Source organism: Dichomitus squalens, assembly GCF_000275845.1.
Source record: "Dichomitus squalens LYAD-421 SS1 unplaced genomic scaffold DICSQscaffold_2, whole genome shotgun sequence".
In the NCBI taxonomy this organism is placed as follows: Eukaryota; Fungi; Basidiomycota; class Agaricomycetes; order Polyporales; family Polyporaceae; genus Dichomitus; species Dichomitus squalens.
Window position 1 is genome coordinate 183,915 of NW_006766884.1, and position 26,215 is coordinate 210,129.

The 26,215-nt window shown below is 56.7% G+C and overlaps 12 protein-coding genes across 12 annotated transcripts; 4 read left to right on the plus strand and 8 right to left on the minus strand.

Moving 5' to 3' along the window:
* The first annotated feature begins 474 nt into the window (after nucleotides 1–474).
* Nucleotides 475–1,790, plus strand: DICSQDRAFT_77373 (uncharacterized protein). The gene is made up of 4 exons (XM_007360882.1): nucleotides 475–765; nucleotides 834–854; nucleotides 922–1,005; nucleotides 1,070–1,790. Exons 1-4 carry the CDS (start codon nucleotides 529–531, stop codon nucleotides 1,520–1,522), a joined length of 795 nt encoding a protein of 264 aa, XP_007360944.1. The 5' UTR covers nucleotides 475–528; the 3' UTR covers nucleotides 1,523–1,790.
* A 3,239-nt stretch (nucleotides 1,791–5,029) lies between these two features.
* DICSQDRAFT_177149 (uncharacterized protein) lies at nucleotides 5,030–6,651 on the plus strand. Its single transcript, XM_007360883.1, has 5 exons — nucleotides 5,030–5,368; nucleotides 5,421–5,457; nucleotides 5,514–5,534; nucleotides 5,591–5,683; nucleotides 5,739–6,651. Exons 1-5 carry the CDS (start codon nucleotides 5,154–5,156, stop codon nucleotides 6,234–6,236), a joined length of 864 nt encoding a protein of 287 aa, XP_007360945.1. The 5' UTR covers nucleotides 5,030–5,153; the 3' UTR covers nucleotides 6,237–6,651.
* Nucleotides 6,652–7,305: 654 nt separating this feature from the next.
* DICSQDRAFT_48877 (uncharacterized protein) lies at nucleotides 7,306–7,599 on the minus strand (the record flags this gene model as incomplete). The annotated part of the gene is made up of 1 exon (XM_007360884.1): nucleotides 7,306–7,599. The coding sequence occupies one exon, from the start codon at nucleotides 7,597–7,599 to the stop codon at nucleotides 7,306–7,308; it is 294 nt and encodes a 97-aa protein (XP_007360946.1).
* A 119-nt stretch (nucleotides 7,600–7,718) lies between these two features.
* DICSQDRAFT_123871 (uncharacterized protein) lies at nucleotides 7,719–8,510 on the minus strand (the record flags this gene model as incomplete). The annotated part of the gene is made up of 1 exon (XM_007360885.1): nucleotides 7,719–8,510. One exon carries the CDS (start codon nucleotides 8,508–8,510, stop codon nucleotides 7,719–7,721), a length of 792 nt encoding a protein of 263 aa, XP_007360947.1.
* Nucleotides 8,511–9,015: 505 nt separating this feature from the next.
* Nucleotides 9,016–11,213, minus strand: DICSQDRAFT_165397 (RCC1/BLIP-II; the record flags this gene model as incomplete). Its single annotated transcript, XM_007360886.1, has 7 exons — nucleotides 9,016–9,371; nucleotides 9,436–9,603; nucleotides 9,660–9,775; nucleotides 9,827–10,285; nucleotides 10,346–10,566; nucleotides 10,639–10,852; nucleotides 10,906–11,213. The coding sequence occupies 7 exons, from the start codon at nucleotides 11,211–11,213 to the stop codon at nucleotides 9,016–9,018; spliced, it is 1,842 nt and encodes a 613-aa protein (XP_007360948.1).
* Nucleotides 11,214–12,722: 1,509 nt separating this feature from the next.
* DICSQDRAFT_177152 (uncharacterized protein) lies at nucleotides 12,723–14,299 on the minus strand (the record flags this gene model as incomplete). The annotated part of the gene is made up of 2 exons (XM_007360887.1): nucleotides 12,723–14,203; nucleotides 14,276–14,299. The coding sequence occupies 2 exons, from the start codon at nucleotides 14,297–14,299 to the stop codon at nucleotides 12,866–12,868; spliced, it is 1,362 nt and encodes a 453-aa protein (XP_007360949.1). The 3' UTR covers nucleotides 12,723–12,865.
* A 791-nt stretch (nucleotides 14,300–15,090) lies between these two features.
* DICSQDRAFT_165399 (uncharacterized protein) lies at nucleotides 15,091–15,807 on the minus strand (the record flags this gene model as incomplete). The annotated part of the gene is made up of 1 exon (XM_007360888.1): nucleotides 15,091–15,807. The coding sequence occupies one exon, from the start codon at nucleotides 15,805–15,807 to the stop codon at nucleotides 15,091–15,093; it is 717 nt and encodes a 238-aa protein (XP_007360950.1).
* Nucleotides 15,808–16,728: 921 nt separating this feature from the next.
* On the minus strand, nucleotides 16,729–17,280 carry DICSQDRAFT_165400 (uncharacterized protein; the record flags this gene model as incomplete). Its single annotated transcript, XM_007360889.1, has 1 exon — nucleotides 16,729–17,280. One exon carries the CDS (start codon nucleotides 17,278–17,280, stop codon nucleotides 16,729–16,731), a length of 552 nt encoding a protein of 183 aa, XP_007360951.1.
* A 2,140-nt stretch (nucleotides 17,281–19,420) lies between these two features.
* On the plus strand, nucleotides 19,421–19,903 carry DICSQDRAFT_165401 (uncharacterized protein; the record flags this gene model as incomplete). The annotated part of the gene is made up of 1 exon (XM_007360890.1): nucleotides 19,421–19,903. One exon carries the CDS (start codon nucleotides 19,421–19,423, stop codon nucleotides 19,901–19,903), a length of 483 nt encoding a protein of 160 aa, XP_007360952.1.
* Nucleotides 19,904–20,212: 309 nt separating this feature from the next.
* On the minus strand, nucleotides 20,213–22,395 carry DICSQDRAFT_165402 (uncharacterized protein; the record flags this gene model as incomplete). Its single annotated transcript, XM_007360891.1, has 2 exons — nucleotides 20,213–20,934; nucleotides 21,960–22,395. The coding sequence occupies 2 exons, from the start codon at nucleotides 22,393–22,395 to the stop codon at nucleotides 20,213–20,215; spliced, it is 1,158 nt and encodes a 385-aa protein (XP_007360953.1).
* A 1,692-nt stretch (nucleotides 22,396–24,087) lies between these two features.
* Nucleotides 24,088–24,995, plus strand: DICSQDRAFT_165403 (uncharacterized protein; the record flags this gene model as incomplete). Its single annotated transcript, XM_007360892.1, has 2 exons — nucleotides 24,088–24,103; nucleotides 24,175–24,995. The coding sequence occupies 2 exons, from the start codon at nucleotides 24,088–24,090 to the stop codon at nucleotides 24,993–24,995; spliced, it is 837 nt and encodes a 278-aa protein (XP_007360954.1).
* Nucleotides 24,996–25,284: 289 nt separating this feature from the next.
* Nucleotides 25,285–26,131, minus strand: DICSQDRAFT_165404 (uncharacterized protein; the record flags this gene model as incomplete). The annotated part of the gene is made up of 4 exons (XM_007360893.1): nucleotides 25,285–25,436; nucleotides 25,513–25,780; nucleotides 25,837–25,931; nucleotides 25,981–26,131. 4 exons carry the CDS (start codon nucleotides 26,129–26,131, stop codon nucleotides 25,285–25,287), a joined length of 666 nt encoding a protein of 221 aa, XP_007360955.1.
* Between the last annotated feature and the right edge of the window lie 84 nt (nucleotides 26,132–26,215).

Genomic DNA, 26,215 nt, shown 5'->3' on the forward strand with positions numbered 1-26,215 from the left:
TGAATCGACGGGTATATGATATCGACGGTATATCTTGCCGACGTGGGACCGCTAAGGCATAGCCACGGAAGTGGTAGGAGACATCTCAGACGAGCTTCTTGAATCGTTGAACCAAACCTATTTACAGATTCACAAAGCTAGCGAGAAGCCTACAAGGAGAACACCACACTATAGTCGATCGCACAGTTCACGCAGACGGAGGACCACTGGGCGCACATCAGACGCCCGACGTACGTCCATCTTGATTCTTGGGAGGATTCAAGCAGTTTGGACTTCGATGAACAATCGATCAGGCACACGCTGTGTTGACCGAGCATTCTCGGACTGTTGCCGGCATCGTCAGCCCGAAGCCGGTTTCCTTGTTCACCAATACTCATCAATCTCACCCCGGGCCTTACTCTCCGTCTGATCCCAGTCTTTCCTAAGTCGACCGGGCCGACCACTACCTTCACGATCCTTCTCGTCCCCCACATCGCTGAAGTCAACTCAAGAGTTGTAGGCCTCCGCCACCCTGCCAGTCTTTACACCATGTTCACCCTCGCCCGTCATTTCCGGTCCACTCTCCTTTGCGTTACTCTGGCCTCTGCTCTTGTCTTCGCCGACGGTTCGCACAAACACCGCGGGCTCAACCATGCTCACCGTGATCTCGCCGTCAACCTCTCCGAGCGCGATGGCCACGTCCAGAAGCGCTTCGACAACACGCGCTTCACCTACTTCCCGGTCGGGGTGAATGCTTGCGGCTCGTTCGATCATGACAGCGACTTCGTGAGTGAAAAGCGCGCCACATACCGAAATGGTCACGAGCTGATATATCTGTGTGCTGTTCATTCCAGATCGTCGCGTTGAACACCCATGTCAGTTACACCTCAGCCTGTCACACGAAAGACGAGCGTATGCTCAACTGACCCGCGTGCGCAATAGCAATGGGATGGGGGCTCGCACTGCTATGAGGAGATCACCATCACCTATCAAGGCAAGTCCGCCAAAGCCAAGATCACCGACGAGGTGCGTCCTTCATTTCTGCCTCCTCTCCGGTCACCTCTGCAGCTCTGATCTTCCGCGTACTCAGTGCGAGGAGTGCCCGTGGGCGGCGATTGACCTCTCCCCCGGCCTCTTCCAGTACCTCGTTCCAGGAGGGCTCCCCGTCGGTGAAGTGTACGGGGAGTGGGTCTTCGGCGCCGGCGACGCGCCCGCTCCCCCTCCCCCCACCCACACTACCTCCAAGGCCCCGCCGCCTCCTCCTCCCACCACCACGCACACCACGCACAAGACCACGTCCACCACGTCCACCACACATACCACGTCTACGCACCACACCACTACGTCGCATTCGACGACGAGCACAACGAGCACGACGCACACGACGCCGAGCTCCACCTCGACCAGCTCGACCAGAACGTCTTCGGCCCCTACTGCGACCGTCACTTCGTGGGACACCGGCAACTTGAACCAGTTCAACTTGGCGCTCATCCAGCTTGTCGACCTGAGCAATGCTATCATGGCGTTGCCTGGTGACGTGTAGTGAACGCTCTCACAAGAGCGCCATGATTGAGTCGACGGAATTCGCCACGGAACCTGGTTTGTTCCTTCCGTCCTCGTTGGTGTATTTCCAGACGCTACCGCTGTTGCAAGTGCGGTTTGATTCTTGTCGAGCTCTGGTCAGGCATGTATACGCTTCGGCCGGAGAAATACACTTGTTACATCCATGTTATTGTCTCCATCACATGTTCATCGGGTGTACCGCGTTCCAGGATTGTGTCAAAAGTCAACATTCAGAAAATATAGACGGGATCCATATTTGTGCCGCGCAAGACGACGTGGTGAGCATCAGGTGAGTACTCTTCAGTCGAATATCTTAGGGACGGAAGCCCATGCAAGCATCCAGCATAGGAAAAGTGAGAGGCAGGCGAACAAGACGTCCGGCAGTGGTGCCACATGTCCGGATGGAGAGGAAGCCCATGGCGGCCCATTCCCAGACGCTATCCGACCACCTGCCGGTGCATTTCGAATCCACGAGCTTCCAGCCCGCGACAGGAGACACACGCTGTATATTTGCTGCAAGGAGCTCGTAGCGGCGAGAAGACGACAGCGTGAAGCGGGACCAGCAACCATCGCTTCGAGGGAGGCGCGGCAGCCCTTGCGAAAGCTACGGCCAAGCGCCTCCTTCCGACGACGTCCTCTACGCGTGCATCGCCTCGCTGGATCCCGTAGGGTTTTAGGTGAATACCGCTCGCAAGACTGGCCGATGAGTACCGCGCGCGGTCGTTAAGCACCCGCACATCGTGGCTGGTAGCGGGTATCTTTCACAGATACCTGATGAACGTAAATTGTCGGGCAACCCGACTGGCAGCCAGTGGCTACCCTCGGAGTCCCCAAACGCCTGATATGGTTCCCACCTCCGGAGTTTCGTGAGTCCAGGGGAGCCCGGCACAGCTGTGGGCCTCGTTTCCGGTGCCACGGCTTCAAGTCACCATCTCTCTCCTGACTGCGGGAACGGGAATGGGACACAGCTGTCCACCGCACTCTTCCGAACCGCGCCTCGCAATAGGAGAGCATATGCGTACTCCGTCGAGGTAAACGTCGGCTGCTCAAGTTAGGAAGAAACGCCGTTCTCCCTTTCAGCGACCTGCATTTCTGGCGGCGTGCCCGCGGAGTGTGTGATGCGCGTGCGCCTGGGTGCAGAGACCTTACGTACACAGTGCCCGGATGTCGCGTTGCAGAGGATGGGGATGGGGGAATAGCTGTGGTGATCGTCCGGCGTCGATGCCCATGAGTCCAGGGCTTGGGTGCAGATAGGGCTCGTCTGAACGGTGCACACCGGAGATGAGGTGCTCTCCAGAGGGGCCTCGGGGGCAGACGTGGAGCTAGGTAATCTGTTGAGAGTTGAGCGGCCAAAGGTGCAGCGGAGGTCTTCTGGGGACCATGTGCTACAGACCTAGGCGCGTAGTATCGACTCCGAACGGACTCCATGAGTGTCCGGATCGATGTGTAGCCCCACGATGCGTGCGGGAGGATCCAGACGTGTGCCTTACCCACACGGATTGAATTCTGAGAGTCAGAGCACTGGAGAGTCGGCGGTAGGCATCCGGATATTTCGACGCAAATCACTGGCTGGAGTAGTGATAGTGAGCTGAAGATCTGTACCGGAGGTAGTATATGGTCCGGCACTGGCCCAAGAGATTTTCGCCGGGACCCAAGACTGACTCCACATACGGCAAGGACATGCAGCGCCAGTAGGTCTCGAAGTTCCTGGCAGGCATGTGGCAGGACGGAGGGCAACGAATACACCTTGCATAGATACTCGAGCGGAAGCCGGACTCTTGTGATGTCGGAGCCTCCGTTGGGTACCGAATACGACAACGTAAGGCTGGCTAACACGCTGAGTTGAAGCTATGTCTTCGCAATGATATGGACTGAATCTCACCCGCTCTCAATCCGGCTGTCTTTACAATCCGCATAGATTTCTGTTCCAGGTTGAACCCAAGAGCTTCCATTAGCTCTAAGGGGAACAACCCCGACGCCTGCCTCTGTTAATGACCGTAACTCCCTAAACTATATCGAGACATTGCATACCTGTACTTCCACCGTCTTCAGTTGCGACGGAATCCTATCTTTCCGCACCGAACGATCTCTTAGACGGGCGGTCTCGACTGGCGTAGGTTGATTCGTGAAGGTGATAGCTCCAAGTCGGAGCGTGCGGACGTGCGGGAACGTCCATAGGAGTTTGACGAAATCGCTGTGATCGCGAAATGCGACCTTCGCGATTTCCACGGAGATGACTGCATCGTACCTCAGGAAGGAGGCCGCATAGGGTGGCGTGGACAAAGTCGGATCGACGCCCAGGGACATAGCTCGGAGTCTGCGGAAGAGCCGAGAAAAAGACATGAAAGGCGCATACAACGCGTCAGAGCAAGCCGGAATTATCGACAATTGTAGCACAAGCATGGCTAACTCTGGCTTAGTCGATATGCTACCCACAAACCGTGACAGGGACAACCGCGTACGGATCCGCACATGGCGGAATAGGGCTGTGCGCGTCCGGGGTAGTAGAGCATGACAAGTGAGCGCCCATTGCTTGAGAGTACTGTAGTCTTCCGAGCATGAGTCGACGCAATGTTCTATGATTTCCCATGGGACAACGTGTGCTGCAGGTGACGACATAGCAGAGACCGTGCAGATGAAGCTCAAGAAGAGGAAATCATAGGCGTATGTGAACCACCTACAGTCTCCAGTGTTATATATGCCTGGCAAGTGCACATGTAAATATCCGACAAGAGAGAGAGAGAGAACCTGTTCCTAGACACGGTTCAACTCTAAAGCAATCTGGCTCAAAGACCTCTGTGATATGGAGGAACAATCAGGAGATATCCGCATAGCAATGTCCATGATGGTCGCTGCAGCATCGTGCATAAATATAAGTTGAGATTTTAGGCCTATAAGATCAGTCGTGATATTGGCGATTGGCTAGGCTCACATTGGCTCTAGGATATACAGAGGTGTACTTCAGAGCGACTCCACGTGAGTGTGAACCAAGAAAGAACGATGTAGCTTGAGAGCGCCGGTGGCCAGAGCCTCTGATAAGGTATTTGTACACTTGGGGTACGTAAGTATGCGGAAAGGTCGAAAAGCAGCAATCCGGAGGCACGTTGGCATCGCCCAATGGCGCCGCTGGATGCGGTCAAACGGCGGATGTCTTCTTTTTGATAACAATAGGATTCCGAGGATGTCATCACTAGACGCAGGGTCTCATCTAGACGGCGGCGAGCGTTCTTCTCCACCTTCTTACCTGGATATCCGCACTGGGTAGCTGGCGACAAAACACCACTTAGCTGCCGTAGATAGCCTGTGCATTTTGTTACGCGGATGAGTGTGGTGCATGGAGGCCTTGAAGCTGATGCAGATGCCGCGAAGGCGATGATGGGCCGTGGACGAGATGTTTGTTGTGCCGGACCAAACAGAGGGCGCCAAGCGACGTCGACTGGCGACGGCGAAGTCGCGCCCGTCTCAGCCTCTTCCTATCCTTCCCCGCCCATCCCCCAGGGTTTTCACTCCCTCTACGCTCGCTCACCCTCACGCTCTTTGCTTCTGCATATTCGCCACGCCGGCTCAGCGCGCATTTGTCGGTACTATATCACAGCAACCGAATAGCAAAAATGTTTTCCTCTCTCTTGACGTTCGCGCTCCTCTCCCTCGCCCTGCCTTATACCACCCTCGCCTCCTCCCACCATGGCTCCGCCCACCGTCGCCACGACGCTATCGCTCATGCCATTCATAACACCACCGAGGCTGTCGAGGAGAATGTGACCACTCTCCATCGTCGTGGCCAGACCTACACTAACGCCCGGCTGACCTACTACGACGTCGGCCTGTGAGTGTCTCCTTGGCGTCTCCATCTACTTCTTCTTAATATCCCAATATAGGGGCGCGTGCGGAAAGACCAATGTCCCCAGCGACTTCGTAAGTTGACCTCCACAAATCTATCAAAACAAGATCGCTTACACGAATCCCTGCAGATCGTCGCCTTGAACAGTCCTGTAAGCCGCCGGACTCCATCGTGGGGGAACTATCCCAGCTTACGTCCTCTTTGAAGATGTATGGTGGCGGCTATCCTGGTCCCAATTGCTTCAGGCCCATTGAGATCTCTTACGGCGGCAAGACCGTTCATGCCACCATCATGGACGAGGTAAATGATCTTGACGTGACTGTACGGCATTTCAGCTCAACCATCTCCTTCTTAGTGTCCTGGCTGCCCGGGCAACGGCGGTCTTGATCTCTCCGAGGGTCTCTTCCAGGCTCTGGCTCCCCTCGATGTGGGTGTCCTGTACGCCACCTGGTGGTTCACCGATGAGGGCGGTAACGGCGGCGGCGACGACACGACCACGACGACGCACACCCCCACCACAACTCATCACACCACGACGACCTACTGGACCCCGACGTCGACCTGGTCGCCGCCTCCGCCTCCGCCGCCGACCACGACGAGCACTCACTCGAGCACTCACTCGACCACGTCCACGCACAGCACCAGCAGCACCCACTCGACTTCGACTTCGATATCGACTTCGTCCAAGCCGACCTCGACGAGCCACTCCACGACCTCGTTCTCCTCGTCTGCTACCCCGTCCTCGTCTTCGGCTGCTCCCACTGCCACCCAGGTGGGCTCCATCGAGAAGCTCAACCAGGCGTTCGTCGGCATCGTCGACCTCATGTTGGGCGCCGCTCAGGCCGCCGCTTAAGACGGCCTCGCACGCGTTAGCCCTCGCGAGCGTCCTCTTCGGCGCGCATCGTGCGAGCGTGATGCGGCCGCTGGACTTGCGCAGCTCGTTTGACGCTGCAAAGAACATCTATGTCCCATATACCCCATTTTCTCGGACTGGTTCGAGTCTCCCCACACATCCTAACCTACGCTTCTTAGTTATCTCCCTTTCCGTCTGTCCCTCTTCCTTCTGCTCCTCTGCTCACTGGTGTGCTTTAGCATGTGCGTAGTGTATGGAGTTGTGGCGGATCATTAACATAGCAGCTTGTCACATTTCTCCCGGTCGCGGACAGTGTGCAACTAGTATCCTTGCTACAGTATCCACTGCTACGCTGTACCCGGTGCATAGCACAGTCTAACGGAGGGCTGTTGTTTGCGTTCGTATGCGGCTGCCGCCCAGCCCGACATCTGGCAAAGGAGATGCAGGCCATCCGGCTTGGCCCTGGGCTCCTTAGAAACCGAGTATCTCGACCATCGAACGTAGTCGGATCGGACGAGGGACATGTTCGTCACTGGATAGAAGCAACATCAACCAGCTATCATACATCGCTATCGGGACGCAGCCAACATGAACTATCTGAACAAAAGCAAGATGACCAAGCAGGATACAAGAAGGTCGAAGATAGCATACAGAGGGAACGAGGGGCGGGTGGATCACCATACATATCGTACACCGAGCGGCAGTGGAGGCTGCAGAAGAGGTCGTGATGAGGAGGCAGGGGGTGAATGGCGTGGCCTTTCGCCACCGGATAGGGCACTCACGCGAGGAGTGTTGAAGGAGAGGCTAGCGCGACAAGAAGGACCTCGGCTCGGGAGCCAGGAAAGAGGGAGAGGGGGAAGGAGAGTGAGCACCTTGGTCTTCGTCGTCATCGTAACAGTATGAACATCGCATCGCAGAGAAACAAGACGTAGGCACAGTTCTGGAACTAGGGACACACGAATGGGCGGGGCTTCTTCGGGCCCTCGTCGTGAGCACGCAGAGCATGCACGCGCATCCCGCTCAGACTTTCGCCTGAGCTTCATCGCGCAGCGGACGGCTGCGACGTCGTTCACCGGTAGCAGGTGACGAGGAGCACGTCCAGGCCGCGGTCCTTGACGGTCTTGCGCGGGGCCTTCTTCCCGCCGCGTATTTCGCGCATGAGCGCGGAGCGGCTGGGGTGCATGACGCCACGGAGGGCATCGACGCCCTGCTGGCGGACGGCGAGGTAGTCGCGGACGTTGAGGAACACCTGCGACTTGAGGACCGCCTTCGCGGCGCGCAGCGAGTTCGGGAGGGACGGCATCGAGGTGTACAGCCCGAGCTCGATGATGAGGGCCTGCAGGAAGGCGAGCTTGGACGGCATGTCCGTCGTCACGTCCGTCGGCGCTGACAGCACCCTGTTTGTTCGCAGCGCACGCGACGGAGATGCCGGGGAACGCGGGCGACGATCGCCATGGGCAGGGGACAGAGAAATTGACAGAATCAGCGCGGGACGCATAGAAACGTCGAAATCAGATGGACGTACGACGAGACGTATCTCTGCGCACTCCTGTACAGCTCCGGCGGGATGTACGAGTACTCGCTCCCCGCCTCGGACACATCGTCAACGATCCCCCGGTCGCCGAGTCCCGCAGCAGGGTATGCGGGGACGAGTGCAAGGTCTTGCGTCTGGCCTGCGGCTACCGCCTGCGAAGCAGCCCGGCGAGCCTTCCTCCGCGCCTTTGACGGACTGTGGTGCTTGAGCTTCGCATCGTAGGACTCGCCATTGCCCTGGGGCTGCTGTCCGTGGTGCTGCCCGTCCTCGGCGCGGCCGTTGCCAGGCGTCTGCGCGGCACGCCGCTTCCGGTTGCGCCGCTTTGGGGAGGAGTTCGGGTACGACGCCTGGCTCTTCGCGCTGCCGGTGCTGCTGCCCGAAGCAACCCTGCGGTGGCCATATCCACGGGAACGGGAAGAGAGCGAGAGTTCGGAGAAGGAGGCGGTGAGATCGTCGCCGGATGCGGGCGAGCGGGGCCGGCTCATGAGCACGAACTCATCGTCGGAGAAGAGGGCGGGGGTGAGCGCGCCGCGCTGGGAGCGCAAGTCGGCTGAGGAGAGCTCGGAGAAGGAGAGGAGGATCTCGTCGTCCGAGGAGCCGTCGTCGGAGAGGGTGCCGTACGAGTCCGAGTCGCCCGAAGAGCTGTCGCGCGGATCGCTGTGCGAGCGCGAGTGCGCCGAGAAATAGTCGTACGAGGCCAGGGACGAGCCGGGGGAGAGAGCACGGAGAGGGGAGGACATGACGCTATCGAGCGGTCGTGGGTAGCGAAGGGTAAAGTGAAAGAGGGGAAGAAAGGGAGAGAGGCCCGGGAGCCCGTCGACCGCCTGGGTTTATGAGGCTCTGGGCGGTGAGATAGGATGAAATGGCGTGCGCACAGTGCACACACGAGGGCAGCGTCGGATTGTCCTAGTGTCAGAGGTCAGGCCAGCTTGCCGATGGACTCGGCCTCGAGGAGGGCGAGGAGGGAGGACTCGGTCAAGAAAGGCGGATGAAAGAAAGAAGGGAACCGGTCAAGACATGTGCGCGCACGCACGGCTGCAGCGAGGCCCTTTTAGTACCCCTGCCGGTCCCCGCATCTGATAGAGTCGCCCCTCGTCGCCAAGTCACAGCCCACCGTCTGAATTCCTGCGCATTCGCATCCGTAATGCCATTGACAATAGACCTGGGAATCTACATCCGTACTCAGCTCCGCATTCCCCCCGCGTCGACGTTCTCGCGCGCTCAATGCAGACCGGCCTGCCACATTTAGCGTATGCGCCAGTAGACTACCGAATTGCTCCAGCCTGCTACAGCTTTCTGCTCAACCTGGACACCCTTCTTCCATACCTTTCCTTGCAAGTCCCGCACTTCGGCCGCCGTCTTGGACCGCAGCATGAAACGTTCGCCGTCGACACTCTGAAGCGCCGTGGGGACCGCCATGCTGCCCCGCTTGCCAGTTCCGAGCTGGTAGTCGTAATTAGAGCCCCAAGCCACAACATCTCTCCCTCCACCACCCGGGCCAGCCCTGGTCTTCGTATCAAGCGTAAGCAGGACATGTCCCGTCGGGGAGATAGAGATCTCTTCCGGAACTATTGCTTGCAGACTTCTTGTCGATTCGTTATCTGCACAATAGATAGCGTTGGGTCTCGACCAATCACAATAAGACCTCGTGTAGAAAGAGCTCACATTCGAGCAGGCCGCTAACGTTCTTAGCACGAACGGGGGCAGATTGGGCGTTGCTGTACTGGGCATTGCCTAAGCTGCCGTATTGTCCGTTCCCGCACGCAAGGACGTCGATGTACGGTAGGCTGGTACCATCCCTACGCTCGACCTCAAAAATAGTCAAATCGCCACCTAAAGCATGCATGAGCGCTACCCAATGCATAAGCCAAAGCTTATCCGACAATCACCTGCGAAGACATCGAGACATTTCGTCTTCATAGTTCCGGGCGTCGTCCTCCACAGGATGACCTCGGTAGGAACAGTAATGGCCTCTAACGTGACGTTACCACCGAGACCGATCTGCCTGCTCTGTAAGTGAGCCAAACTCCCACTCTCCCAATCAAGTGTGCCTTACCCGTAGTCATTAGCACCCCATCCCAGCACTCTACCATCTGGTGTCTTGGCGAAGCTGCTCCGCGAGCCAGCAGCAATGCGGTCGACCTTGACGTCCTTGAGCGCGGGGATCTCGAACAGCCTGTCCGACCACCTGATGTTTCTATCGTCGATGCCGGCAGCAGCAGCCTCTTTGCCAACCAAGCCTTCCGTGTGCCTTGGCGCTGAGGTCGCAGGACGGATTCCAGGAGTGGCCTTAGCATAGGGATCGGCCAGGACTTTTGGGGTCAGTTCGAGAGGCACGCGCGGATGCTTGTTAGGAAGATGAATGTGCAGTAAGTCCGCGGGGGAAGGAACGTCGCATCTCCGGAACCCAAGCTGGCCGTGCGAGTTGGCGTTAAGCGTGATAGGATGCGCAAAGGTGCGGCCTTCAGATGTGAGTGCCAGGAGGTGGTCTGAGCCAGCCGAGATCTGCACGAATCTAGGAAGCGATGGATTAGCTGCTATTACGAGAAAACAGGCGAGGATCATGCATGCATACCGTTCTCCCCTCTTGAGCTTGTCGGTCGGAGTCACCTGCGCGAAGTCTACCGTTTCCTCCTCGCCCCATAGCCAACCGGTGCCCCACCACGGCGTGCTGGCAGGAGTCTGTGCGGCGATCGGGAGAGCTTGTTCCTCTCGGCGTGATGATAGGACATAAATATGGCCAGACGCGGAGAGCGCATAAACACGAGAACGAGTAAGCTGGACTTGAGTGATGTTCTGTTGTTCCGGATAACATAGTACATGAGAACATGCTCGTCGGAACCATCACCGCATGTCATAAATACGTACCTTTCCCTTGAGGGTGAGCTCAGGGCGAGCGCGAGATGAGCCAGCCTCATTGCCAAGAAAGCCGTCGCCCCACTGATAGAGGTCTCCCCGTGCATCGACGCATGCCGCGTGCTGTTCGTGCAGGGCTAGGTCCCTCAAAGCCACGTTGTTAAACCATTCCGAATGGCTGGGGACACGGATGGATTCGGGCAGCGCGTCGTCGAGGATGTGTGTCCTACAAATGACGTTACGACCAATATATGCGCAAGATATGAGGAAAAGGCTCACTTGTTGGACCCCCAGACGATGGTGGAAAGTCCCTCGTCCTCAAGAGTCGAATTTGTGAGCGCATTGGGGGTAGCTCGGACTTGGGCTTCGGGAGACTCGGAGGGTGCGTCGTTGTGAATCACATTCGCCTGCGCCGTCGCGTACAAAGCGGCTCCTGCAGCTAATGCTACAGCGGTGGAAGGGAGGGCCCAATTTGCCTTGGTAGGGTGAGCTTTTGGGGCCGGTTCTGAATGTAGCCTCCTGACCCTTGCAACGCGGACAGGAGAGGACACGTTCAACGCCGCGCGACCAGCGGCACCCCGTAGCATTTTGAGTAGTATAGCTGCTACGTCGAGAGCCCCTTGATGAAAACCCGTGCCAGTATGAGAGCAGAAAACAGTCGTCGTCGGACGGAGGATGTGGTCACTGACGCGGACGAGGCAGAGCCATTGATGGCAATAATCCATAGACTGGCGCGTCGCGTCTTCGTCCGGCGTCTACCCGGTCTCGTGACATTAAGCTCGGCTTCAAGAGTTTGTCTTCCCGACGTACCACTGCTATGTACTTAGGACTCCTTCGAGTAACGCACTCACATAGAGTCGAACCCGGTCGAAAAGCGGTGAAGATTGAGAGGTCCAAGCTCATAGAGGGAACACAAAGGTCTGCGTCTGTACCGAGTAATTGACGACGTTGACTACCTGCAGGGCCGATTGGCCCAAACGCAGGTGCATACGGCACAAGCAGTACTAGGGATATCAATGCTATCACACTTGAATGGGCACAAGCTACCTTCGTCACTGGGACTTCAGCTCCTAACCCTGACTTTTCCGCCCCGGTTCAAGTTGCCCACTGCCCGAGAATATCTACCGTACCGCAACATCCCAAACAGTTACGGATCCTCGTGCAACAATGCTGACTATGATTGTATTCCATATTCTCATCCCCATATCCTTATTTGGACAATATCGACTCGGCCATATCCCAACAGGACTCGCCGCAATCGTCCACATGGAGGACAAGACGACGGGCGGGACAGCATCGAGAACTCGCGCCCACCACCACTTCATTGGCTCGATGATGTTTGTGTCCACGCATAAATCGACGGTGAGCGTTTCCGGAACAAATATGGCCACGAGGCGAGGAGTGAAGAGGAAGGAGCCTACCTTCGCCGTCCGCAGGGTGCTCCCTAGTGATGCCGTCCTGAACGCGTTGATAGGGTCCACCCGAACGGGGGATGGCACTGCGAAGCAGCCAATGACCGAACATTTTCGCATAGGCGTTGAAGTACGCGGAGCTGACGACGGTGAAATGGTAGTCAAACGAGTATGAAGACCAACATTCTTTCATAGTGTCTTCGCGGGACCGTCATTCGCTCTCCCTTTGGTGCGGTCACGTCCATCGCTGTACGACGTCCTATATTGATTCTCATGTATCTAAGATAGACATATCGACTCAAAGATCATCAGTCCAGAATGAATCACTTAAGGCTTGAAGTTCGCAGAAGACTTGCCTGAAGGCAGCCAGTTTGTAGACTGGTCTCTTGAAGAGCAGAGTGATCTCTGTGTTCAGCTTGTCTGTTGTATTCAGGTGCGCAACGACGGCCCAGGTGAGAAGAGATGTAACTGATCAATAGCGATTTGTGCTTTCTAGCGCAGAAAGCGAACACAGCTACTCGGGCCTGGCTGTGTCACAAGTACCCCGCTCTGGGGGACTGAAAGACGGGTACGTCACATCAATCGGGCCCCCCGCATTGATTTCACTGCAGCGGAAGGCCTTGGACAAACGAAAAGCAAGACCCACGTCGACCATTCTTGATATCTCGTTCTGCCAGCTGCGACACTGAAAAGAAATATATCGGACATCAAGACCTGCAGTACATGCAATAGTAGTACGAGACGAAAACGAGTGATCAAAATACCGTCTCAAATGAAAGAGCCGCGAATGAATCATGTTCAGACGCCTATATCACAGATTAAAGACTTCACACCTGCACGATCAGGTCTTTCTCCTTCTGAACCTCCTCTTGATCCTGGGCCAAACTGGCAGCCTGCACGGCCTTGGCTTTGCCCGAGGCCAGGCTCCCCACAGCCTTCTCCCACACAGTTATCAACACCCAGGCGACCACAGCAACTCTCGTCGCGTTACAAGCGTCTAAGCCGGGCCCCTTTCCGCTCGGCCAATATCTGCTCAACCATACTCCAATGGGTCCTGTCGAGATCCAGAGGACGGGTTTCAAGGCAGACATGACGACCCGCGGGACGGGCTTCGTGACTCGGATCCACCACTCCTTGATTGGCTCAAAGTTCTTCTTCGCCGTAACCTCGTCGAGATGGAATGCCGTGGGAAGGAACGCAACGACGATGTATGGAGTGGCGACGGCGAATGCGCCCAGTTTCGCAGTCCACATGGTGTTCTCAAACGTTCCCGTCTCGAACATCTTGGCGGCGTCCAGGGGCGCTAGCCACCGCGAGGTGGTAAGGCGGAGTAGCAGCCAGTGCGCCAGCACGTTGGCGTAGGCGTTGTAGTACGCCATAAGGAATGCTAGACACGGGATTGTGGCGAGCGTGACGAGGACGATATGGGCACGGGTGACCTTTCGCCCGCCGTCTGCAGGCTCCTCCACACCCTCGCGACCTTGCTCCATCGACTCCACCTCGACATCCTTCTCATCCGTGAGCTGGATAGCCGGCTTCCGAGACTGCCATAGCCAGACAAGAGCCTGGAACGTGGCGTGCCACGCGCACACCACGGTGGCGACCACCATAGCGTGCCGGACATCTAGCCATGGCTCGCGGCCAACAGGACGCAGCAAAGCCCCCAGTGGGCCCACCGCAAACAGGAATGCGCTCTTGAATATACGGACGACGAATGAAGGAATGGATGCAGTCGGGCGCGCCCACCACTGCTTGAACGGCTCGATCGTCCGTCCACGGGGAGCGGTCTCGGATTTATGGAAGACAAGGACGGTAGGGACCATCGTCACCAATGCGCGGGGTAGGTAGACGAGATAGCCGCTTGCCTGCACTGCAGCAAAGGCGGTTATTGGGTCGATCGCCTGGAATGACCCGGAGGGGTCAAGCGAGGGCCAGCGAGACACGATGGTTCGAAGGACCCAGTGCGTGACCGTGTAGGAGACGCCGGCCATCGTCGCCATCATCCAGGAGTAGAAGCTGACGTATACGAGGGCGAAGAAGATGGCTCTGAGAATGGTCTTGAGTACGCTCCTCTTGGGCTGAAGCGTGGCGTCCTGCTGCTCCTGTGTAGCCAATGGCTCGTCTGAGGGCTGGAGCCCAGGTACTGGAACGGATGGGTCTATACTCTAGGACAGTGAAGAGAAGGAAAGTGTCAGACTAGTAGACCATGCTTCACATCGGTGGGGAAACCGTTTCACCTCTGCGTCCTTCGATGTGTCCATAGTCAGTGCTGGTGAGGTGCAGGAATGTGTGGGGATCCGTCTTATGCTTTGTATAGGTCCTCGACTACGGTCTATCTGTCAAAGATGGCGCAGCCGTGTGAGAAGAGATAAGGCGGCTCCGAGAAGAGATAAGGCGGCTCCGAGAAGAGATAAGGCGGCTCCGAGAAGAGATAAGGCGGCTCCGAGCGGCTACGGCGATTCTGGCTGATAACCCAACCCTAAGTATCCTGACTTCAAGTCAGCTGGCCTAAAAGTAAGATTGGACTCAGCCCAGACGCACTGCCACTGGCAATACCTAGCATTGCCACCGGGCTATGTAAGTCAGTAATGATTTGTCTCAGGTATATGCAGCGTGCACCTAGCTGACGTACGTGCCATGAAACTTGAGAACATATGTAGGTCACTATCGCTAGCAACGCGCACTCCGATGACTATCTGATACTGGCGAGTCGAAGAACGTCCGTCTCGTGCCTCAAGGCGGAAGAATCGCAATGACACGTGCGACTCAGTGTTCTGGCCGACAAAGATGCCCCTTGCGCACTTTCTGCTTGCTCTCACATCCGCTCCCGGCGAATTATACCGTGTGTCCGCGAGACCTGCAACATGCGATCGTCTGCTTCGTCCGCAGTCCTTACCACAGTCGCATTGCGTTGTACATGGGGACACGTCATTCCTGTGCAATCGCAATCTCTTTACCGTGTATGGTGAATACAGGTGATTCTGTCTATGCTACATAGTCATACACCGACGCCAATATCTACGCTCCCCACAAAATCATCAGGCCGGAGGCCTTAAGGCTCCAGTCGCTTAGGTGAGTCATCGTGCTCGAGCCCCTTCTCCATCTGCTCAGTCTCCCGATTCTTCTGGTCCGTAACACCCGTAGTGCATCTCTTCGAGCGGCACCTCAGCATCCACCCACCGGCCTCCGACGTGGCCATGGCGAGCACGCACACTACCACACTTGCTTTGGTAGCATGCCAAGGGTCCAAACCCACCTCACCATACACATCTCTCCCATCCTGCAACAAGGCTCCAAGCGGACCTGCTGCCATGATCAGCCCAAGGTCAAAGACGCGCACGACACACGGGGGAACCGGGGCAGTGACGCGCGCCCACCACCGCCTGACCTCCGCGGTGCGTTCGTCAGATCCGGCAGGGGAGGGCTTGTGCTCGCTAGCGGATGCGAGCGGAACGAAGGGTGCGATGAGCCCGCGGGGGATGTAGATGAGCCAACCGCCGTGTCTCGTTGTGAAGGCGGTGCCCAGGAGCGACGCGGACTTGAACACCCCGGAGGGGTCGAGCCACGGAGGGCTGGTGACCCGGAGCAGGAAGTGTGCTGCCGCGTAGCCGCAGGCCACTGAGCATGCCATGCAGTTGGATAAGGTCAAGGAGAGTGCAAGTGTTTGAAGGAGGAACTTCAGCCCGAGCCTGCGCGTATCCGTAGGATTCTCCTCGGATGGCGACACTATTTCTGAAGTGTCCGTAGCGGGCAGATCCGGGGAAGGCATTATCGAGGTGACCTAGATATGATGAAGACACAGTCAGATCATGTCGTCAAGGACATGCCTTCTGGATTTCCTACCTGATTCTCGCTAGGTGTAGAAGAGGTTGTCGAACAGATGAAGGATAGAGCAGAGATAAGAGGGGTGTCAACGGCGGCTTCGGAAAGGTCATTGTACTTGTCCTATTCGGGCTTCATAGGACGCTCCGTCATCGGTTTGTTGTTGGCGGCTTTATTGCGCCCGTCACTGGCGTTTCACCTTACCCATTAGATCCCGTGATGACACGAGCAGAGGACCGGGCTCGACCGAGAAACACCAGATTCACCGCCTTCCTTCGTTGTTAAATATCGGACTTGTGCAGGACTTGAAGGCCAATTGGCAATTTATGTGTTCAGAGACCGCCGCTGAATCCACGACAACTCTGCGTGAGGGTGAAGGGCATGTGAGCACTGCATGACGGGCAAGGCGCATGCCGTCCGCACGCCCAGAGTCAGCAACGGTTAATCCAGCCAGGCGTTATTGCACTTTGCTCTATGGGCCCGTAACAAGAAGTCGATCAGCAATCACTTCAGGCTGCAGCGATCGTCAGTGAAAGGCAGACTTGGGCAGCCTTCGCGATCGTCCGCGTGTATGAACGAAGTGACTAGAACGACAGCTTACCATACACGCGATGCAATGTTGGACGTAGAGGCAGGCTTTGTAAAGCGGAGGAAAGACACGATTGTAAAGACAGATATATTGAGCAGTAGATCGCGAACAAGGCACGAGGGGGACCGCGAGCGCTCTAAATTGTCCTGCTGAAGAAACTGCTACATGAGTGTCAACCAATCGATCGTGCTGTAAACAAGAGGAGGTACTCACTATGCCGCGATTGGAAGCAACCCAAGCGTCCCTTGCCTATAACGCCTGTCTATTCGTACGCTGCCTTCAGCCCCTCCGCCGCCCCATCCCGGGTCCCCCACAACCGTTGATAGCCTGCCAGAAGGACGCCGTGCAGATGAGACGGACAATGATCCACACAACACCCTGTCCTACCAAAGCAGCAACGAGCATGCTAGCGGGGTCGAGCAGACTCGGGCCGTCGACGCCCCCGAGCTCGGGATCGGCCGCGGCGAGCAGCTGCATGGCGAAACATCCGACGGGAGCTGCCACGACCTTGCTGACATACCAAACGGGCATGGGAATGGCGGGAATAGCGACGGAGATCCTCAGGGTGGTGAGGATGGTCAAGCCAATCGCGGAGGCGATGTAGGTCGGAGCGTAGTGGGCGAAGGAGTACGCATCACGGGCGCAGACCACGCCGATGAGGAGGTGCGTGCTGGGTATGCAGACCAGGTCTGATGCGAGGAGGTAATGACCGCAGACCGGGATGAAGGAAATGACCACGATAGCGAGGAAGGAGTCGAAGATGAACACCGGGGTAACAAGAAGAGTGAGCCGAGCTTTTGGGTTAGGCGCGAGATCGCGACGTTCGCTCATCCTTGACAGGACTTCTTATGGAATCGTACTATGGTAACCCCGAGAATCTTGTTCGTGAGACTGCGAGAAACTTGGCTCTGTCACTGGTTTCTGTCAGAAACGTGTTGTTACGCACCTGAGTGGTCGAAACGTTGCAGATGGGTGGGGCATTCTGATGTGCGTGCGATGGCTTAAATGTCGAGACGGCAGCGCCCCAAGATGACTGACCGTAGAGGATCACGGAAAGTCCGGCATCGCGCCGCGATGTCTGGCAGATAATTTCTTGCAACGAGACCATCCAGATATTGAGACTTCTAGACCTGCGTGCAAAGCTGCTGGTCGCCTGACCGCAATCGGCCCTATTCACCAGGCTTGACGCGATAGGCCACCTGTGTGAACAGATGTCGGGATGAACACGAGGAAAAATGACGGCCGATTCTTTCTCGCTCCGACCACCTCATTCCTCTCCTCCGTAGGCTGGATCAGACCAACGGCGTCTCATCATGTCTCGGCCGCCTGCACAATATCCGGCTAGGGCCCCGCGCTGGCTGGACGGAGCGACCGCTCGTTTCTCTATCTCGAGCCAATGCGGCCGTGCGCTGCTCATCTTCGCGAAGACGCCTCCCGGCGCATCATCAGCCTGACCCCCCCCCCTGGGATGCTAGCTGAGTGTATATCCATATCACTCTGTCGCTATCCCGGCCCCAGATCGCGGAGCAAGCGGCAAGCGGTGGTAGACCATCTGTCCTTCAGCCCGGGAGGGGACGAACGGTGACGACTCAATTGACCCCGTCGTCGTCGTGTACCCTCTCCCGAACAGAGGCGACCGCAGGGGGATAAGGTGGACAGAGAACATGCCCTCATCGCTCTCAGGTACGTTGTGCCACATTGAGGACTGGGGCGCATACAAGGTCCAGGGAGGGCAGTCGCACTTCCCATCTGGAGTGAGGAGGTAGCCATCTTCGCCTTTCTAGGGGAGATCCTCCCGTCCCGTACACGTTCAATGATCGATGAGCAGCCTACGTATAGCGAGATAGCACCGAGCTTGGAGCATTTCGTCACCATCCCCACCGTACAATATTCTACCGGCCGGCCGACAGGCCAATTTGTTTGGTGGTGTTTGTGTGCTGGGCGGACGGGCGCATAAGAATATTACAAGAATTGTTCAGGGTTGATAGCCCCTCGTACGGTGTCTTGCATGCAACTGTTGGGCATACGATGCACCACACGTACACGTATTGTGGGCGTAGGGCGTATCATGTGCCGGAGGATGCAGAAGCTGTCGTCCTGCATGGGAACGGCGACATCGGCAGTCGCTGATGTCGACGTTCCCTACTGGTGCATCAGGTGCATCCGTGGGTCATGTTACTCATCGGTTGAACGCAATGGAGCACGTACAAAAGCTTCCAGTCCTTGAAGAGTTCCATCACCGAGTTCGCGTCTTGCCAATTTTCGTTATTTCTAGGAGTGTCTCGCAGTTGGGAACTCGAGCTCATGGCGCATTTCCAGGTGACTCAGTCTAAGCCCACAGTGCTCTCGTAGAAATCAATGTCAGACATCGTCATAGGGCATACTATCACACGCGAAGAAGCTGGAGTGGCGGTGGCGTAGGAGAGAAGCTGTCAGGAAGCCAGGGCAGGTGTCGTCAGGGGACTGGCAAGCAAGTCTAACCGTGAGGATATGGTAGTGCTCATCAGAGCCGTGCTGCCAGAGGATTTCAGTTGCGGTGCTGACCGTGGACTCCGTGGCGGTTCAGCGAGAGTAGAAGTGAATATCCAAAACGGATATGAAGATGGCGCCCAAGACGCGGACATGGACCAACGAGGCCCTACTAGATCACTCTGTTGGTCGTGCTCCTACATTGAACTCCCGACTCCTTCACTACTCCGCAGCTGTCGATCCTCTCCCACATGTTACCCTCTCCTCCTGTAGGAAGCTCTCTTCAAGGACACCGGTAACGGACAATTGTCTGTTGGATGGCTGCACTGGAGCCCCCTTTTCACATGTGATAATTCTCGGCACGAGATATCCCGGAGTGCATCTCTGAGAGGCGCAGAGAGGCACCGCAAAGGAATTTGAAGCTGAGAGCCCCAAGGAAGTGAAGGTTCGTTCCACAGCATGGAAGCTCCGCAGCCCCATTAAATGGCTCGCCTCCTGGCTCATGGCCTCGTCACACTGGTTCACCGTCGTCTTCGGCCACTTTGTGCTCCGACATATCCCTCCCAATCTGTTCACGACACCCTCGCGAACATCCGTGTCCATTTCACGATGTTCTCTGCCGCCGCAGGTGGTCGACGTCCCTTCTCCTAGCAGCTTGCTGCTCGTCGTTCCCCTCAAGTTCGATCGCTCTGTCCTCTTCAAGTTCTGCGCGGCGCCTGCCAACCCCTTGACCACCGAATGTATCGATATGTGCTGCTGTTCCTCATGTATGCGCCTCGCCTCTCCGCTGGACCTATTGGATGCGCTGTCGATTGGCGTATCACTGCTCCAGACCATCTGGAAGAGAACAATGGATTCATTGCATGCTGCTACAGCTGGAGCTACGGAGGAGTTGGTGCTATCTGTACTTGGGTACGTGGAGAACCAGTTGAAGAGGTGGGCGGCGGGCGGCGAGTCTCTTGCGAAGGACGCTCTACCTATGTGATGTGCGGTGCGTGCAGAGACTTTGACTCATGCGATTAGACTCCGGTCAGTTCCTGTGTTGCGGTGGAGATAAATACGGTGTGGTTGGGACATACATTACAGAGGGTGTGTGGTACGCTTTCATTCGGCAACGATATCAAAGAAACATGGCACGCTGCATGCATGCAAGGGGCGTACTCAATAACCACGAAGGGCGACCAGAGGGACTACCACATGCGCCGCAGTGCGTGCTTTGGCACGACTGATCCGGGTGCTGCTGCTGCAGCACTGGCATGAGTTGAGTAGGGCGCCCGCCCAACCTGCCGCAAATCTATGCTTGTGCCAGAATCTGCTCATGACCCTTCTCTACCTCCTCAGCCTCCTGATCGTCCTCGTGCGTGACACTGTTGGTGTGTCCCTTCCAGCGGTACATCATCCAATCATCGACCCATACCGTGGCGACGTAAAGCCCACATGCGACCACACTCGCTATGGAAGCATGCCGAAAATCCAAGCCCCCGTCGTTAGCATTTTTCTCTCCCAGCCATATTCCGGGCGGACCCGCGGTCAGGAACCGCCCAAACCTGAGGTGCAGGAGGCGTATGACCCTCGAGGAGGTCCGGGAGGTGATCTGTGCCCACCACCGCTTGATCTCCGAGACGTGCTCCTTAAATACGACGGCCGCCGATTTATAATCCCCCGCGAGCGCGAGCGGCAAGAGGTCCACAACGAGCACGCCAGGGACATCGATGAGCCAAGCGGAAACCACTGTCGCGACGAAAGTGGTCCTGAGCGAGACCGACTCGAACTGGCCCGAGGGGTCAAGCCAGGGCGGGGAGTAGACACCGAGTATCCAGTGTGCTATGGTGGTGCTGCAGGCCACGAAGGTCGCGATGCAGCTGGAACTCAAAAAAGAGAGCGTGGATGCGCATATCAGGCACTTCAGCCCGAGCCTGCGCGTATCCGTAGGTTTCTTCTCCTCGGATGGCGACACTGTTTTTCTGAAGAAGTGTCCGTAGCGGGCATATCCGGGGATGGCATCATCGGGGTGTCCTGGATGTGAAGATTTAGTCAGATCCTGTCGTCGAGGGCATGTCTTCCGGATCTCTTACCCGAGTTCGCTAGGTGTAGAAGAGGTTGTCAAGCAGATGAATCATGAAGCAAAGATAAGAGGGGTCCTCACGGCGGCTTTGGAACGGTCATGGCGTCCTATCATGGCTTCAAAGGACGTTCCGTCATCGGTTTCTTGTGGGCGGCCTGACTGCGTGGCATACCGGGACGTAACGTTATCCATTAGACCCCGTGATGACACGAAGCAGAAGACCCGGGCCACAGAGAAAAGGCCGTGCTCACCGCCCTCCTTCGTTGTCAAAAGCTTGTGCAGGGCTTGAAGGCTGGTTGACGAATTATTTGTTCCCAGACCGCCGCTAAATTCACGATAACTCTGCGTGAGGGTCATATAATGTGTGAGCACTATCTGAAGGGCGTGTTAGCACTCCACGATGGGCAAAGCGCCACGCCGTCCGCACGCGCAGAGTTCGACAACGGTTCATACAACCGGGCGTATATTGAACTCTGCTCTATGGGTCTATATCAAGAAGCCGGTCGCTTCAGACTGCGGCGATCGCCAGTGAAAGGCAGACTCGAGAATTCTTCGCGGTCGTCCGCGCGTCTGGAAGAAGTGAGTAACACGACAGCTTACCGTATACGCGATGCAACGTTGCACGTGAGCGCAGGATTCATAAAGTGGAGACAAGTGCGATTGTGATGACAGGTATATTGTGCAGCAGATCTCATAGAAGGCACGAGGGGGACCGCGAGCTCTCCCATTGGACCTGCTGCATAGACTCCACTACAAGACTATTGACCAAGCGACAGTGCTGTAAACAGGATGGGGTACTCACCATGCCGCGATCGGAAGCAATCCAAGCGTCCCTTGCCTATAATGCCTGCCCATTCATACGCTGCCTCTAGCCCCTGCGCCGCCCCAGCCCAGGGCGTCCATGACCGTTAACAGCCTGCCAGAAGGACGGCGTGCAAATGAGATGGACAACGACCCACACAAGCCCCTGTCCCACCAACGAGCATCCTGGTCGGGTCGAGCAGGCTCGGACCGGCGACGATCCCGAGGTCGGGTTCGGCCACCGCGAGCAGCCGCATCGTAACACACCCGACGGGAGCTGCTACGACCTTGCTGACATACCAAATGGGCATGGGGATCCTTGAAAGACCGATTGAGATCCTGATGATGGTGAAGATAACCAAGCCGATTGCGGAGGCGAGGTAGGTGAGGGTGTAGTCGGCCGGGGGGTATGCATCATGGGGGCAGACCACATCGATGAGGAGGTAGATATCACGTATGCAGACTAAGCCTGAGGCCAGGAGGCGATGGCCGCAGAGTGGGATGAAGGAGGGGATCACGATGCCGAGGAGGAGATGGAAGACGGAGGTCAGAGTGATGGGGCGAGCCAATGTAACTGGCTGATTGGAAGAGGGCTTGTGATGGTCGCTCATGCTTCGTTCGTGTGACTGCGAGAATATCGGCTATGTTACTCGTTTCTGTCCGCAACGAAATCTCACACACCTTAGCGGTCGAAGTGTTACAGAGAATGGGGTGCTCTGGTGCTCGACTATGTGAGTTTAAAACAAGACGAGGCAGAGACGCTCTCAGATAACGGGCAGCAGAACACTACGGACGCACCGGCATGCCCACGCACCGCGATGTCGAGACATGACCTCCCAAAGACGAGTGGGTCCTGATACAAGGGCATTGACGTGCTCTCCAGGCCTTAATCATCGATGACGGCATCAGGGACAGCTCGGAAGGCTTGACGCGATGGGCCATCATCTGTGAGTACGCAGAATCGGGATTATAGATAGGCGTCCCATCGTTCCACTCGACCACCTCACCCATGCTCTCCAGAGGCTAGACCGTCGGGCGAGCAGCTTCCGATTATCCACCTGCACGATAATTGGATACGGCTCTGCAGCCACTGAATGGAACGACAGCTCGATTACCCTATTGCGAGACAAGGTGACCATGCGCCCGTCATCTCCGGAGAGACGACTACTGGCGCACAATTTTCCGGACACCTCTAAATGCTAGCTGCGCGCATAGTTCAGACACACGGACGTACAGAACGCGAAGGAGGCGGCGGTAGGCCATCCGTTTGTCAGCCCAGGAGCAGAGGCATGATGGCGGCTCGAGCGCGTGAAGCCTCAACTGACCTTGATTGTCGTCCTCGCCTGCTACCTCCCAAGAAAGAGGTAGCCAGGGGGGAGAAAGTCGACAGGAGAACGGACCTTGTCTGCTCCAAGGTATGTTCTGAGATATATACGGCCCTAGCGCGAGCTCTAGAGAGGGTAGTCTCGTATCCCATCAGGGTAGGAGGTGGCTATAGTCGCCTTGCGGGGATGGGCCATCATATTGTACGTGCTCGATTATTTATGTGCAGTCTGCATTGCGCGAGACGACACTGAGTTTCTCGTGCCCCGTCTCTAGCTTTGACACCCCGTTACCGGCTAACAATAGGAATGTATGGGCGCCGAACGAACATCTAGTTGCAGAGGAGGCCCGCCAATCTGAACTCATGCAACTAGTGGGCGTACGGCGTGTCATATGCCGTAGGACGTACGAGCTGTCGAGAGATTGGGAACGTCGACATTAGCGTTGGTCGCCGATCCCGAAGTTCCCACATCGGATGCACTCGTGCGCCATGTTCCTGAAGTTTAACCTAATGAATCACGTACGAGATGCTTCGATGATCTGCAGAGTGGCAGCAGTGCGGTCGCGTCTTGCAGACTTGCATTTGTGAGCTCAGGACTCGGGGCATGTTCCCAATGCTAGTCCGCATCGTGTCGGACGTCGTCATTGACGAAGTCAGACAGCAAGAAGCTTGCGTCACAGAAGGGCGTAGAAGAGAGTTTGTGGGGTCGCGGGCAGTTTGAAGGTAGGTCCAGACAAGTCGTGCATCTGCAGCTAAGGTGGTGGAAAATCATAGCAGTACTCGCAGTGTTCACCATCCCGCGATCTGGACGATCGCGAGGGCTGCGCCTAAAATGTAGACTCACCGCTTTGTCGGTTCGGCTCCGCGGCACACACATTCCAGCACTCCGAACGCAGCCATCACGATCAATCCCCCACCAGAGGCTGCTACGGTACTCTCTCAATCCTCTTGGCACAGAGTCAGACCCCTCCCCATCCCTATGGATACGGGTAAAGGTGAGTTGCCTAACGTATACCTGTGTCGAAGTATTCCTCATGCGCATGCCAACCTTTGATATCAACCCCAGCTGACATGCTGGGGTCCGGAGACAAGCAGCTGGAAGGTCTAGAGGAGGCCGGAGGCGCGAAGAGGTTGGAAGGAGACACTCCTGGGAAGGGCTCGTCCAGCTGCGCGGACGGCGTGCCACCCCCTCGTGCACAAGGCACAGTCGCATGGATAGCGAGCCCTCCACTGACTCGTCTCATCACATTCGGTCGCCGCATACACACAGAAGCTCTAGCAAGGTATGAGGAAACGTATCCACGCGTACTCGACACCCTCAGACGCGTCCTCAAGCTCTGCGGTCTCACCCTTATGATCATCTTCGTCGTCATGCTCGCATCCTGGTTCATGGCCCTATCACACTGGTTCACCGTCTTCTTCGGCCACTTTGTGCTCCGATATACCTTCCCCCAATTCCTCGACGACGCCTTCGCGAAGAAGAACCTCGACTTCACAGCGATCTTCGCCGCCATCGGTGCGCTCGTGGTCAACCTCCCTCCGTTCCTCATCTTCCTGCTCTCCGTTCCCCTCACGTTCGATCGCACTGTCCTCGAGGGGAGCGCGGCGCCTGCGAACGACTTCATCAAGCGCATCACACCGAACAACTGGTATGCGCTGATGTTCCTCAAGTATGCGCCTCGCCTCTCGGCTGGACCCGTCGGGTGCGCGATCTATTGGCTACTTACTGGCCCGGACGAGGTTGAGGACACATTGGATCCGCTGCATGCCGCTATAGCTGGAGCTGCTGGGGAGTTGGTGCTATCTATACTTGGGTACGTGAAGAATCGGCTGAAGAGGCGGCCGGTGGGCGGCGAGCCTATCACGAAGGACACCCTGCCTATGTGATATGTGGTACGTGCAGGGACTTTGTGTGTCATACTATGGGACTTTGGCGAGCTATTACATTGCTGCAGACATCACTATGCTGCTGTCTGATGTACATCGTAGCCCATTGTGTTGTTCGCGTTCGTTCCAACACAGCGCGGTCCTGACATGACATGTTGCGACCCATGTTGTCAAAAGCGTGCATGTAAAGGGGGAGCTGATGACCACAAGGGGCAGTTAGAGGTACCGCTACAAGTGACGGCGTGTCATTCGGGGTGTGTCCCGATGAACCTACTGATGATGCACCGTCTCAGGACGTCGATATGCGAGTGCCAGAAGGGAATTTGTGTGAGTGGGGAGTGGTATCATCGTTCTGCAGGTGATCAGGGTCGAACCAAAACGTCAACGGCTGGAACCCAGCATTGGTTGCTCTGTCTTTATTCTTGGGTTGGCCCATACCGCCTGGAATTTTGTACATTGAGTTGACATTGGGGGACAATAAGGGGAGTAATGCTCACGAGCATAGACACGTTCTCACTGCCGTCCTCACCAACCCATCTCTTGACCGTCTCTTGGTTCACGGAGACGCTGTTCACATGGCGCGCCAGACGTTCCAGCTTGTCCAGGTCCATGTCGAACTTCTTCGCCAATGCTTCGAGGTCCTTTTGTGTCGCGACGTATTTGCGCTCCTCGAGGAGCTCGAGCAGAGATTCGGCCACAAGACGATTCCGTGTCGATCGCGGCGAGCGGGCTTCCTCCTCCGAGCGTAACCGCGTGTCGTGTATGCGTTGCGCCGACGCCGCCGCCTTTGCAGCATAATGTCAGCGTCGGCGAACAACTGAATGAATTGGGATCGACATACGGGCCGTATTGTCTGCATATGATGGTCTACCCTGACAGGACCCAGCTTGCTCAAATTAGCCAGGAACTGTGGGTCGTGGGCGTCGCGCTGAATGCCTGCACTTGCCGTCAGCTAGCCAACGCCTGAGATGTGCTACTCGCCCACCTTCGTCCTTGGTCTCGCTAGCTCTAGGAAGTGGTCGCGCGTGAGGATGGAGCTGTTCGCCGACATTGGGGTTGGGCGTCCTTGCGCCTACCCATGCAGGTGGTGTTCGTGCGAGCTTACGCGCTGCAGGCTTCGAAGATGCTGAGCCCATAGTGAACGTTTCCGGGAGGCCAGCCAGGCGGAGTCGAGCAGAGGCCTTGTACACCGGTCGCGCGGCACGATGGCAGACGTCACA

What these genes read in the sequence shown, in the direction of transcription:
- DICSQDRAFT_177149 (XM_007360883.1), top strand. Translation starts at nt 5,154, where the DNA reads ATGTTTTCCTCTCTCTTGACGTTCGCGCTCCTCTCCCTCGCCCTGCCT. An exon ending in ACCTACTACGACGTCGGCCT is followed by an intron (nt 5,369 to 5,420) that starts GTGAGTGTCTCC and finishes ATCCCAATATAG; the next exon opens with GGGCGCGTGCGGAAAGACCA. An exon ending in CCAATGTCCCCAGCGACTTC is followed by an intron (nt 5,458 to 5,513) that starts GTAAGTTGACCT and finishes GAATCCCTGCAG; the next exon opens with ATCGTCGCCTTGAACAGTCC.
- DICSQDRAFT_77373 (XM_007360882.1), top strand. Translation starts at nt 529, where the DNA reads ATGTTCACCCTCGCCCGTCATTTCCGGTCCACTCTCCTTTGCGTTACT. An exon ending in TCGTCGCGTTGAACACCCAT is followed by an intron (nt 855 to 921) that starts GTCAGTTACACC and finishes CGTGCGCAATAG; the next exon opens with CAATGGGATGGGGGCTCGCA. An exon ending in AAGCCAAGATCACCGACGAG is followed by an intron (nt 1,006 to 1,069) that starts GTGCGTCCTTCA and finishes CCGCGTACTCAG; the next exon opens with TGCGAGGAGTGCCCGTGGGC.